General features: G+C 37.0%; 1 protein-coding gene across 1 annotated transcript in view; it reads right to left on the reverse strand.

The window, feature by feature from the left end:
* The window catches only part of LOC129264279 (uncharacterized), a 29,636-nt gene that overhangs the window by 7,745 nt on the left and 7,834 nt on the right, over positions 1-14,057 (reverse strand). The window contains exons 4-18 of the mRNA XM_064101532.1: positions 13,493-13,619; positions 12,920-13,081; positions 12,320-12,437; positions 11,646-11,702; positions 11,329-11,450; positions 10,377-10,446; positions 9,701-9,888; positions 9,261-9,312; positions 8,306-8,353; positions 6,793-6,854; positions 6,138-6,224; positions 5,456-5,753; positions 2,930-3,040; positions 1,600-1,684; positions 569-676 (exon numbers count right to left, since the gene is read on the reverse strand). Coding sequence (XP_063957602.1) covers positions 569-676; positions 1,600-1,684; positions 2,930-3,040; positions 5,456-5,753; positions 6,138-6,224; positions 6,793-6,854; positions 8,306-8,353; positions 9,261-9,312; positions 9,701-9,888; positions 10,377-10,446; positions 11,329-11,450; positions 11,646-11,702; positions 12,320-12,437; positions 12,920-13,081; positions 13,493-13,619 — 1,695 coding nt within the window. The remainder of the gene's footprint in view (positions 1-568; positions 677-1,599; positions 1,685-2,929; positions 3,041-5,455; positions 5,754-6,137; positions 6,225-6,792; positions 6,855-8,305; positions 8,354-9,260; positions 9,313-9,700; positions 9,889-10,376; positions 10,447-11,328; positions 11,451-11,645; positions 11,703-12,319; positions 12,438-12,919; positions 13,082-13,492; positions 13,620-14,057) is intronic.

Below are 14,057 nucleotides of genomic sequence, written 5' to 3' on the forward strand. Positions count from 1 at the left end.
ATGAAATAAAAATAGGACACATGTACACATAAGACTGGAAATTTCTGTATGTTCTGAAACAAAGTATGATAATACTTGTCCCCGGCCCCAGGAGCAGGATATTTTCAAGGGAGTGGTAGGGAGACGGTGGGAGGGGGGGGGGGGGGCAAGACAAACCAAAGGGGACATTTTATCTCAATTATATCACGGAGATAATATTGAGGTACACAACTCAGATCTCTTTTTTATAACTCTTCTTTCTCCCTGAACTTTTTTCTTCTTGTGCTTTTTTTTTTTTTTTTTTTTTTTAACTACCAGGTAATTTAAAAATCATGGAGGGGGGGGGGATGGTTACCCTGTGGTATTGGAATGGGTAGCAGTAATGCAGACAGGTCTAGTTGATATGGTAGATTATTTGACTAAATCCTGATGAAAACTGTAGAGTGAATGTTCTTCAACTAACAAAAATATATTCAAATCAATTAATTGAAACACTTTTGTATTATCATCAATTCATGGAGGAAAAAATATGAAAAAAATGAAGAGAAAACATAAAATAAACATAACAAATAAGAGTTTACTAACAGACCTGTGACGATCAGAAACTCTCTTTCTGCTACCTTTCTTGCTGGTCCATAAGTAGCATAATCTCTTTCATCATCCTTCAATGCATCATCAGTGCAAACAAGCCAGGAACCTGTTGTATTTATGAATAGATATTCACTTGCAATCTATTCGACAGCATTTCAGGGGGGGGGGGGCAAATTTAATTACAAGTTTAAAAACAAGTGCAAATGCAGTAAAACCTGTCTTTGTGGCCTCCTGTCTGTAACAAAAACCTGCTTGAGTGGCCATAAAAAGTATTTCCCCATTTCAGAGGATTATGTTTTAAAGAACCAGTCTATAAAGGCAACCTGTCTACTGTGGGCACTTTTTCTATTTCCCTCGGATGGCCAGGTTTGACCACATAAAATGCCATTTATCTGTATTATTATTATTATTATTATTACTTATTATTTGTACTGTGCTTTTCCCATTAGGCCCAAAGCACTTACAATGAATTAATTAAATGTAATATTTTAAAAACTACAAAGTACGAAAGAGATGAGTTTTTAATGACTTTTTGAAAATTGCTAATGTTGGAGACTGTCTAATTATTAGTGGCAGGTCGTTCCAGGATTTTGAAGCCGACACCGTAAAAGTTCTGTCACCAGCTAATGTACGAGTTAATGAATATGTGAGGCAAAGGTGATCACTGGCCGACCTAAGTGCTCTTGTTGGTGTATACAGATTCAAGCAGTTACTTAAATACTGTATTGTAAAAAAACATGATTCAATTGTAGAATGGTTTATGATAGTTCATCATATTTTGCTTAAGATTATTTAAATACTGTGTTCAATGTTATGTTTCCTTTTTCCTTATCTATAGCTGCATGACTTGTGGATTGTATCAACTTGAATACATGCAATAAATACATTCTGTTTTCAAATGCAGTACAGAAAAGGTGTTCAAATTGTAATTTCAAGAAATATTTCATTAAAAAAATTGGATTCTATGCATAAAATGTTTCCTTCCTTAAAATGGGATGCTTAACTGACTTCCTAATGACCATGCATCACCTGCATCTGTTTTGCAAAAATGGGTAGCATTTTCTTTGACCATCATTCCGTGCTCCTCATCTGTGTTCAATAAAATACCATCAATCTGGAGAAAACAAACACATGTATAACATTTCTTAGGGGTCTTTTTATCATGATTTTTTTTTAAAGAAAATAAAAATCAACTTTCAAATATTTTCTATTCTATTATTATGGTTTTTTCATAATTCATTTTTTCTCCTTGGGAGGGGGAAGGGTAAGCTGAAATATCAACTATTTAAATGACACTCAATAAATACTTCTACATAAAACAATAAACACTGAATAATGTAATGAATAATAAAATACTTTCAAGATTTCATATTTCAAAGTCTCTATTTTCTGTCCATTTCTAAATGATGTGCATGAATCAGACCTAGGGGTCTATGAACCAGGCAATTATACAATCTGGACTTGGTCTAGACAACTGATTCATATCAATCTCAACTAAAGAAAAGAGGTGAAAATTGATTTCAATCTTTTCCAAAGTTTATGGCCCGAATTCACAAAGGTGGTTTTGAAAACCCATGGTTTAATCCATGGTTTATGCAGATAACATGTGTAAATTACGCTTAATTTAGCACGTATCGGGCACGTGTTTAAAAATGTCCAATGCTGATGTGCGCTTTTGTCAAATTGTGCCAAATTGACACCTGTTACAATGGTTAGATACGCTATTTTATTCATGAGTCCACTGTTTGAAGAGTGGACTCATTAATCAAAACAGTGGACTCATGAATAAAATAGCGTGGATAACCACGGCAACAGGCGTCAATTCGGCGCACTGCAACAAAAAAACGAGCATCAGGATTGGACATTTGTTAATGTACGCGGTAAAGAAGCGTAATTTATTCAGGAAATCTGCATAAACTATGGGTTCAACTGAGGGTTTTAAAAACAACCTTTTTGAATTCAGGCCAATATGTCAGGCCCTAGTAATACCCTAATCCTGAAGGAAAGTAATGCTCTAAACCAAATGAGCAAATATCAGTTAATACAGCTGGGTGGTATTTACCATCAAACCTTTCACTACTTAAATCTTAGATTTCTACGACAACTCATCTGGTAGGTAATAACATGGTAGTATTTCAGCACCTTATAAAAGTACCTTTTAAAGTTAGACTTGCATAAGTTGACCTTGGCCCAAGCCAAAGCAATTTTTTTGACATTATTAAGCAATATGCTATAAACCTCTAACGTTGAATTTCTCCTTTGTAGTAGAACAGTTTTCTGTGTTCCCAAAATATTCAACTAAAGCAGAGTTACATGTATCTAACAATTTATACAAGTATTGTGAAACAAGGCCATTTACTTTTAGTGAACTTATGTTCCTCCAATTATAAGGAATATGACCAAGAGCTGTGATTGAAAATCTTTCCACATTTCTTGTAGTAAGCTCAGCTTTACCATTTGAAAGAGCCATCTAAAAAAAGTGAAGATAACAAAAAATAAATTTAACTTATATGGTGATTGGGAGAAAAAAATTAAGGAAAAATGTAAAAAGCATGTGATTGCATTGCCAATATTAATGAGCAAAGGATAAACAGTTTTTAAATTCATAAACTTGTACACTGTAAAAGGGGAGGGGGAATCTCAATCATAGACTATTACATCCAACCCCTCTATGCAGTACTTTCCCAAATGATTGCCTCATGATTTGAATCTGATTTAAGTTCATATGAAAAGATGCATATTCTTGACTTTAGTTCACAGAAAAAATAAAGAGGATAAAATTTTGACTATTGTACATTATCAATTGTAGATTTATTTAGTGGTTTTGCACCAGCTAAGCTTATTAATTATGATGCTAATCAATGACACTACAAAAGATTTTGATACTGAATAAATGCTGAGAGTCAAAAAGATATGCTGGACTTACTGACGAGTGCCATGATGGTGTGGTGTCTCAATGATTTTCTCTGTTCTATCAGCCCATCCATCCACCAACCTTACTGGTACTGGTTCTAAATGGAACCGACTGCTTTACCAACCTAACTCCTCTAAGACCTCTCCCTAGGGTGGGACTTCATTATTTACTTGGTGTATCATCCCCCCCTCACTACCCATCCATCCACCCACCTTACTGGTACTGGTTCTAAATGGAACCGACTGCTGCACCACCCTAACTCCTCTAAGACCTCTCCCTAGGGTGGGACTTCATAATTTACTTGGTGTATCATCCCCCCCCCCCTCACTACCCATCCATCCACCAACCTTACTGGTACTGCTTCTAAATGGAACCGACTGCTGCACCACCCTAACTCCTCTAAGACCTCTCCCTAGGGTGGGACTTCATAATTTACTTGGTGTATCATCCCCCCCCCCCTCACTACCCATCCATCCACCAACCTTACTGGTACTGCTTCTAAATGGAACCGACTGCTGCACCACCCTAACTCCTCTAAGACCTCTCCCTAGGGTGGGACTTCATAATTTACTTGGTGTATCATCCCCCCCCCTCACTACCCATCCATCCACCAACCTTACTGGTACTGGTTCTAAATGGAACCGACTGCTGCACCACCCTAACTCCTCTAAGACCTCTCCCTAGGGTGGGACTTCATAATTTACTTGGTGTATCATCCCCCCCCTCACTACCCATCCATCCACCAACCTTACTGGTACTGGTTCTAAATGGAACCGACTGCTGCACCACCCTAACTCCTCTAAGACCTCTCCCTAGGGTGGGACTTCATAATTTACTTGGTGTATCATCCCCCCCCCCCCTCACTACCCATCCATCCACCAACCTTACTGGTACTGGTTCTAAATGGAACCGACTGCTGCACCACCCTAACTCCTCTAAGACCTCTCCCTAGGGTGGGACTTCATAATTTACTTGGTGTATCATCCCCCCCCCCCTCACTACCCATCCATCCACCCACCTTACTGGTACTGGTTCTAAATGGAACCGACTGCTGCACCACCCTAACTCCTCTAAGACCTCTCCCTAGGGTGGGACTTCATAATTTACTTGGTGTATCATTCTCCCCCTCCCTCACTACCCATCCATCCACCAACCTTACTGGTACTTGTTCTAAATGGTACCGACTGCTTTACCACCCTAACTCCTCTAAGACCTCTCCCTAGGGTGGGACTTCATTATTTACTTGGTGTATCATTCCCCCCCCCCCTCACTACCCATCCATCCACCAACCTTACTGGTACTTGTTCTAAATGGTACCGACTGCTTTACCACCCTAACTCCTCTAAGACCTCTCCCTAGGGTGGGACTTCATAATTTACTTGGTGTATCAATCCCCCCCCCCCTCTCACTACCCATCCATCCACCAACCTTACTGGTACTGGTTCTAAATGGAACCGACTGCTTTACCACCCTAACTCCTCTAAGACCTCTCCCTAGGGTGGGACTTCATAATTTACTTGGTGTATCATTCCCCCCCCCCCCCCTCACTACCCATCCATCCACCAACCTTACTGGTACTGGTTCTAAATGGAACCGACTGCTTTACCACCCTAACTCCTCTAAGACCTCTCCCTAGGGTGGGACTTCATTATTTACTTGGTGTATCAATCCCCCCCCCCCCTCTCACTACCCATCCATCCACCAACTTTACTGGTACTGGTTCTAAATGGAACCGACTGCTTTACCACCCTAACTCCTCTAAGACCTCTCCCTAGGGTGGGAATTCATTATTTACTTGGTGTATCATTCCCCCCCCCTCACTACCCATCCATCCACCAACCTTACTGGTACTTCTTCTAAATGGAACCGACTGCTTTACCACCCTAACTCCTCTAAGACCTCTCCCTAGGGTGGGACTTCATAATTTACTTGGGGTATCATCCCCCCCTCACTACCCATCCATCCACCCACCTTTATTGTACTGGTTCTAAATGGGACCAACTGCTGCACCACCCTCACTCCTCTCAGACCTTCCCCTAGGGCGGGGTTCACCACTGTCAGGGTCACCATCTCTGTCTCATCACCTTCTGATCCACTAGCAGACTGAGAATACTTGTTCTCCGAGGAAGAAGAGGTGCATTTTCCCTCCCCCTCTCCAACGTCACATTGTAGATTGGCAGAGCGCAATAGTGATGGTGAGATTTTTGCATGTTCATTGGTAAAATGCCTGAGCTTGGGGTCATTTACAGCTCCTCCGTCATTCGTCTTCCTGTCAAGAAATTAGAGAAAAAAATAAAAGAGAAATACAACAGTGGTATGCCTGTTTCATGAGACCTTTTATTTTATATTAAATTTCAATAGCATCAACCTTAACCAATCAAGTTTCAGTAGCTTGTAAATTGCATCAATTAAGAAGTTCCTAAAATTACTATGGCTAACTTTTCCATTTTAAAAAGACATTAATTAGTATTGCAGTGATTTATTTTCAAAAGAAATACTAGTTGAACCATGATGTTTTTGCTGGATAATACTTAAATATGTGTTAATGATGAAAACAATTAAGATCAAATTTTTCTGAATATGAAGCCTTAAAATGTTTTGATAAATGCTAATTACAATCTTATAGGAAAGATGAAAATCTCGAAGATCCTACCAAGTATCCCACCACCAGTGTTCCTTTCCAGCCAGCTCGGTGTATGTTACATTGATTCCTTGCTCCTTCAATAGACGGTTCATACGCCTACAAAGAGAGAGAGACAGGAAGACCCATAGAGATAGAGATTGAGAGAAAAGAAAAAGAGAAAGATAAGGAATAAATGCATTGAATACACACAATGTTATAGTATTCATGAAAGAAAGTCGATCTGGAGATCTAGTAAGGTATCATAGACAGAAGGATATGGTGTTGCACCTATATAAGGAACAGTCAAAGTTACAAAAAAGATCAATTAAAAGTTATAAACGTGTTCCAGACACATAAACATGCATTTCTGCCTTATTCTTTAAATGTTTATGTTATAATAGAAATAAATCAAGAGTAAATGTCAATATAATATCAACATTCTTCAATGTGTGTGTTAAGGTGAGATGAATGGGAACCCAGCAGGGATAATTCCTTGAATACACAATGCTGGAAATGGCAACTTGAGCTAACTCCAGAGTAATGACAAAAGTGCTTAATGACAAAAGTGCGCCTTAGAATAGATAAATGGCGCATTATAAATGCTTATTAATATAATGAATGTGTAACAATTAGAATATTCAGGGAGCATATATCATGATGAATGTATTAATTCTATTGTTTTTACCTTACAAAGAACGGATGGACAGTTCTGTCTATGGCACCAATCCTGGTCAGGACTGGTAAACCCTAAAAAAATAATGATAATGAAAAAGAAAATAATAACATTTAGTAACATATATATATAGTGCGAAACCGAGATTTATTGATGATTTATCATAACTTAATCACAAACACAATAGACAAATGACCTACCATTGTAAAGCTTAGAACCTCCTCTTTCATCTGATATTACTTAGATTATTTCTCATTCACGCATGAGTGAGCAAAAACAATTTGAAGAAAGGATTGTCATATCAGGGAGGGAAGCTTAAGAAAATACCCTTCCTGGTATGACTATCACAACAACTCCATCAACAATATAAAACAGAAAAGAACGGAAATAGAGACAATAATTCATAAAATTACCTTGACACTTCTTTTATTACGCGAAGGTGCCCCCATGCGCTAACAAGAATCGCACATGTTCATGTACATGACATAATACAAAAAACTAATTTGGCGGGGGGTATCTGAATTTAAAAAAGAAAATCACATGCCTAAAAAGTTCAATATTAGCTCTTTAATTTGATACCTTTATCACAAAAAATGGTCAAGAAGTAAAAAAGTTACGTTCTCTCGAAACAATGCTTGTATTTCCATAGTTTCATCAAATAAACGTGTTTTCACCGGTTTCCCACAGAAGCTATCGCATGGTTAACAAAAGACTTCATGCATGGCTGATCGTCAACAAAACGGAGTGTCGAGTGAGTTTGAACGCAAGCCTGTAAAACCTCTTCATTTTATGAAATTATTGAAATTCAAGCCTTATTTCAAATAACCAGAACTTTCTTATTTCTTGACCATTTTCTGTAATTGAGGTATCAAATTAAAGAGCAGATATTGAACTTTTTAGAAATGTGGTTTTCTTTTTGAAACCCAGATACAGCCCGCCAAATGACTTTTTGGTATCCCCTCTTCAAATTGTTTTTGCTCACTAATGCGTGAATGAGAAATAACCTTAGTAATTTCAGATGAAAGAGGAGATTCTAAGCTTTACAATGGTAGGTCATTTGTCTATTGTATTTGTGATTAAGTTATGATAAATCATCGATAAATCTCGGTTTCGTTTTTTTTGTGGGACGCACTGTATATCGCTAATACTTTGTTTCTAAACCCTTTACATAATTATTATTAGCCTGTTCATCAGTTCCTGGCATGCCCGCAAACAATGTATGCACTTTCTCCACTCCCTAGGGAGCATCCCAACAAGAGTTCCAATACTCTATTGCTTGGCTTTGGACCCTTCCAGGTACCCATTTAACATCAATACAAACACTCTAATTCTAAAATTAACAAGGCGCAGATACCATTCAAACATCCTTGCCATTATTTAGACACATCAAAAAAAAAACACACACACACAAAAAGAAAAAGCTTCTGAGTACAGATGAGTCTTCGAAAATGCTTTAGAATCACCTTAATACACTCACATGATGTCTTTGTCAAATGAATTGATAAAGGTACATTAGTGTAATTACCTGAAGGTTAGAAATATGTCTATCTGCATCATTTTCAGCAATACAGGCCTGGATGAGAGGAAATTGGAAAGAAGCAACACAAATATGATAAGGAGAAAAATATTAGTTTGTGATATACATGCAGTCATACATAATATCACTGAATTTCACATTACATGATCAACACAATCCTTATTCATGTTCATCAGTGGGGTTACAATTTATATTGCCTTTTTTACAAGCTCTGCTTTTCTTGGCAAGTCCCTCCGTTCAGATAATTTTATCTTCAATATTTGTTATGAAATGTCATAGAACTGTATGTATTATTTTGAGTATGTATTATTTTGAACATGTATTTACACTGTACTTGGATTATATCTTTTGTTTGAACGGAAATAAATAAATGAATAAATGAAATGAATATTACAACCATTGGCGAAACTATGACATAATTTTAATTTTCTCAGAGGGTTGGGGGTGAGGGAAATTTTATCTACATGTATTTTTCATGACAAAGTACAATTCGAATTGAACCTGTGTCAATATGGGTAATCTTTTGCAATTATCAAGATCTATGTTGGACATCATAAGTGTAAATCGACTTTTGCCCCGTTTGGAACAAAACATTTTCAGTCAGTTCGTAATTACTTTTTAACCTGTGAGGTTTTTCATAACAAAAACACAAATAATAATAATAATAGGCATGTATAATAGCACCATCTATCTAAAAATAATCTATTCCAAGGCAAACTTTAATTGTTACCCCAACTCTAGCTATAAAAGGAAATATTTCTGCTGGGTACATATCTGCCTCACTTGTGTTGAGTGCATCACAATGTGCTTAAATAAAAGCACACCATGACTGGGCTTTGAACCCATGACCCTCTGTTAGGTAGACAAGGGTCCGCCCATCACTTGCCAGTGATCAAAATAATGGATAAATCATTGGACAGCATTGAAATCACACAGTATTTACCTCTAATATGTGTTTGGTAGCTGAATCTGTGTGACTGGTACTGATGTCATGTCTACAAAGGAAAAGAACATGAAGTAGCAATGACCGTAAATCACAAGACACTTTCAATATACCACCATCGCCAATTGGCACCAAAAGTTACACATGAATTCAATAATACTGCAATTTGTATGTCACATTGAACATCAAATATAACAAAATAGCATGAAAACTGCAAGGATATCATACTGCTTACATACAGAGGCCAAGATCTTTTAAAGAATTCTATGGTTATATGGCGATTTTTTAATGGGGGGGCTTCAAATATACCTTACAAATTTAGTTTACGCACTGACATAGCAATCCACATAGCTCATTGCATAACACATTTAAAGCAAAATTGCCCCCCATAACTCAGATTCATCTAAATTTGAAGGAACAGAATAACTGATTGAACTGACCTGAAGAAAACATTGCTATCACCATACTCCTCTTTCTTGATCCATCCAGCGAGTGAGACCACGGCAAGGGCTCTGTCTGGGTAATGGGTGGCCAGGTGCCATGCCCCATGACCCCCCATGGAATGTCCCGCAAAGATGACCTGATCGGTCAGAGGCTTGTTGGGCATCCATGCAATCTCGGACATCATCTGGCGACATGACCAGAGAAAATGAAGAAGTGCTAGATAACAAGTACATTAAAATATAGGGACAGCGTTTTTCTGTTTACCTGTACATCAAAATGGAAAACCTGTTTTGGTTCGTTACTATCTAGTGAAAATCCATTTAATTACCTTTGCAAAACAGAATTAATGTTTTTTGTTGTGTTCATTTTCTATGACAAAATGAAATTTCCATATTAGAACAAATTTGAAGGGAATTACAGGTTTTCAGAAAAGGAAAAGACTTATTTTTTCAATGGAATACTTAGACACCAGTATGTGATTGTGAGATGACTTTCAATAATGTCTGTTAGTACTTCAAGGATCCCAAATGAATCAAGAACATCACTAACAAAATGATGCATGACTCAAATAATCACACATAATTATGAGACAGTCATATGTTCATGAATTTACAGACATTGTTCCTAGTACTGGCTGCTTAAACCACAAGAATTAAAACAACCATTACAAACCTGATGTAATCTTTGAAGTGCAGTCATTGATGTCAGGGTACCAGGACCTTCCCAGTTATGAGCCCCATGCCTGGATAAAAGCGAATCAATGAATAACATTTGACAACACTTACATGTAGGTCATGACAAAACTTTCAATCTTTGTTTCCCACTTTCTTCTTCTCATTCTTTTGTTTTATGTTTAAATTGTATCCAAGGTGACACATTATCAACTTAGTTTAATTATTATTCCCCTATAATCTTTAACGTGTGTAAATATGTTTTATCTATTATTTATTATCATATGTTGTGTATATCAAGTACCATGGTTAGAAATCTGTCAATCTTTATTGTGTTATTGTGTAAACCAATGGCAATAAGACCATACTGATAGTAGACTAATATGAGTTAAGCCCATGTGTTTATAATAATAATAAGCATTTATATAGCGCCATCTATCTAGAAATATTCTATTCCGAGGCGCGTTGTTATTATTATTATTATTATTACCTTGGCTTTAGCTCAAGTTGCCTTTCAGCGCTCATGCATTCAAGGAATTAATCCTGCCGGGTACCCATTCACCTCACCTGGGTTGAGTGCAGCACAATGAGGATAAATTTCTTGCTGAAGGAAATTACGCCATGGCTGGGATTCAAACCCACGACCCTCTGTTTCAAAGTCAGAAGACTAATCCACTTGGCCACAACGCTCCACAGACTATCTGGTACCAGACTATCTCAGAAAAACAGAAACTGCCTTTAGAATAAGTGAATAAAAACTGGCAGAGATTTACTCATGGCTGGTAGGTGCCAAGACCCAAGCCCTCTAAAGACTAAGGGCAATTAGACCAAATTGATAATAGACCAAATTGGTTTTGCCAACTGTGTATGAGGTATTAGACTATCTGAATCGGAGAAAACTGCTTGTATACTATAAAAGTAATAAATACAAACTGGCAAATATATGCTCATACCTTGTGGGTGCTAAGACCCAAGCCCTCTCAAGACCAAAGAACCAGCTCTCATCTTCCATTCTCTTGTACCCATCAGCTTGGTTCTGGGCTTCAACACCCGTACCATGCAATGTCAACAATACCTGCAAAAGAGATGGTTGAAAATGTGACAGCATCTCATCATGTTTGCAACAATTTAGAAAGATATTATGATATCATAGTCCCATTAATCTTGCATCATAGAATTGGGTCCATTCTTATTGCTATGATTAATAAATAATTTGCTTTGATACGAGTTAATAATTACATCACATTTTTTTCATCATTTTTTTACTTACCGGACACTGACCAACAGGGCAATCTTCAAGTGGCTCAATAGCAGCTGCATGTTGAACCTATGTATAAGTAAATGCAGTTAAGAAAAAGTTCAGCTCTGCGATAAGAAAAAATGTTAACTGCAAAATATTCCTCTAAAAACTCTTTTATTGGAATCTGACCAAATATATGAAGAGCTACACTTTTATTGGATGAACAAAAATTGGGATCAAAGCGATAATAATATAAATACTAATCTGTATATATCAAAGAGCTTACAGGTGGGGAGCATTTCATCAATATTTTTGTCCAACAAGTTGTCAGATCTGACAACTTTTCTTGACTTTGAATGGCTGAAAAGCACTGTTACTATGGTAACTGTGGAATAAAATGGGACTTGTTGGATTACACGTCTGACAAGTCCTTTCATGAAATGCTCCCCAGGTCATCAGATTCAATCAGTCATTTCCGCATACAATGTATGCACATCCTCCACTCCCTGGGGAGTATATTTTCATACATTCAAACTTGGTCTGAAATGTGAAAAGATTAACTCATCTACACGTAGCTATTGTGATCCAAGGATTACAAAAGGAAATATTTACTACGCTTCACAATTATTAGATAAATCAAATATTAAACTAAAAGTAAATTCTGCTAAAAACTGATTTTGGAAATGTGACAAGATTACACTTACCGAACCATCATGATCCAAGAATGAGAAGATGAAGGATTCATGCCTCTTTCTGCATCTGATTTTGACCGGTAATACCTGGGTCTCTTTGACCCCAGTAGCAGATACTTTTAACTTGAAACTGGGCATCACAAAAAGACAAGATAAAAGTGTGACATGACCTCTTGAGTTACTTAATATAAATGCAGCTGTACAGATAAACAAAAAACTTGGGCATCAATTTCCCACAGTACCACTTCACAATTGCATAGTCCTCGTGAGCTCTAAAAGGATGTTTGAGATATAAAATAAGACGTTTTTCAAATTCACTAACATAAGTATATGGGATTTGATATTAGTCATATTCCTTTTTAAAACACATTTTCATCACATCCACTGAAGAGTAACAAAGTGTTTATAATCATTGGCATTTGACAGTAGCCCCCAAAATAGCCAAGAAATAGGATTGAATTATTTAGAGGCTTGCTATAAAGTACATAACCAAATACTGGCTAAAAAGTTCAAGTGTGACCGTTTGAAAGGGCTTTATTGCTAGGATTACACTGACTGCACCTGTACAACTCATTCTCCATCCCTCCCACCTTTACCCGTTGTACAGCCTACCTGATGCCACGGCAGGCATCCTCATGGATTTCAAGACCATCTTGGTTCCTGTCTAGAGCAAGACGGATGATGATTGGTATAGTTTGTCCTGGGGCTACATTCATCAGACCTCGCTCTCTGAATGCGCCAATTGTGACTTCAGATGGCTCTGCCAAGCTGACTCTGTGTAAGTAAAACAGAACGATATCCATATGACTAACAATATCATCTTTACAACAAATGATTTTGTAATCTGTGATGTCAATTACACTACATTAATTTACCCAATTTGATACAGAATTTTGATAAAATTGAATTTATTGTGTCATTGTCATTTGGTACCACTTCTCTTCTTTACTTTTATCAAGGCTTTAAGTTGTATTTTTTATGGCAAGATCAATTAATGTATCCTATTCACAATACAGTACAATCATGCATGCATCTTAATATTGATTCACAATCATTAAGAATGAACCCTTTTGTTCATGAAACCTATTGCCAAAAAATGCATATGAAGTGGCATTCCTGCATCCTAAATAAGGACATTTGAAAATAAGAATCCTTGAAAATTTGCTTTAGAAATGTCTGACTCACTTAACATTTTTGAGCCATTTATTCCCTTGAAGATTGGTGAGAGGAAAAGTAAACACATCTCCCATTAAGGTATCCTCCACAATATCTGGTACATTGGTAGCTGGACGCACTAAGAAAGGATCTCCATCTAAAGATGAAACAAACGGATGAGCAAGTGGAATAATGTTATTTAATATAATGACCAATTTGATTTGACACTTAACACACAACACCCTTAACTCTTTAAATGCCATTGGCAGCTATGCGTGCCCTTAGCCCTCAAATGCCATTGGCACGTATACGTGCCCAAATAACTTTTTTTTTTAAACCAATTTTACAGCCAGAAAATCAACACCATATTCTCTGTTTTTTATGTTGTTATACTAGCAAGGAATTCACGATTTATTTTATCATATAAAAAATCGTGGTTTACATAGACATTTTTTGAGTAAAATTGTATTTTTGCATCGTTATTTTGAAGAATTGATTTCGGATATTGCCGCGATCTGAATCAAGTTTTCCCCTATAGACACGTGTGATATAACGGTTGTGTGTAGCAATACACGTACTTCTATGGGCAGAGCAA

Source organism: Lytechinus pictus, chromosome 7 (genome assembly GCF_037042905.1).
Source record: "Lytechinus pictus isolate F3 Inbred chromosome 7, Lp3.0, whole genome shotgun sequence".
Classification (NCBI taxonomy): Eukaryota; Metazoa; Echinodermata; class Echinoidea; order Temnopleuroida; family Toxopneustidae; genus Lytechinus; species Lytechinus pictus.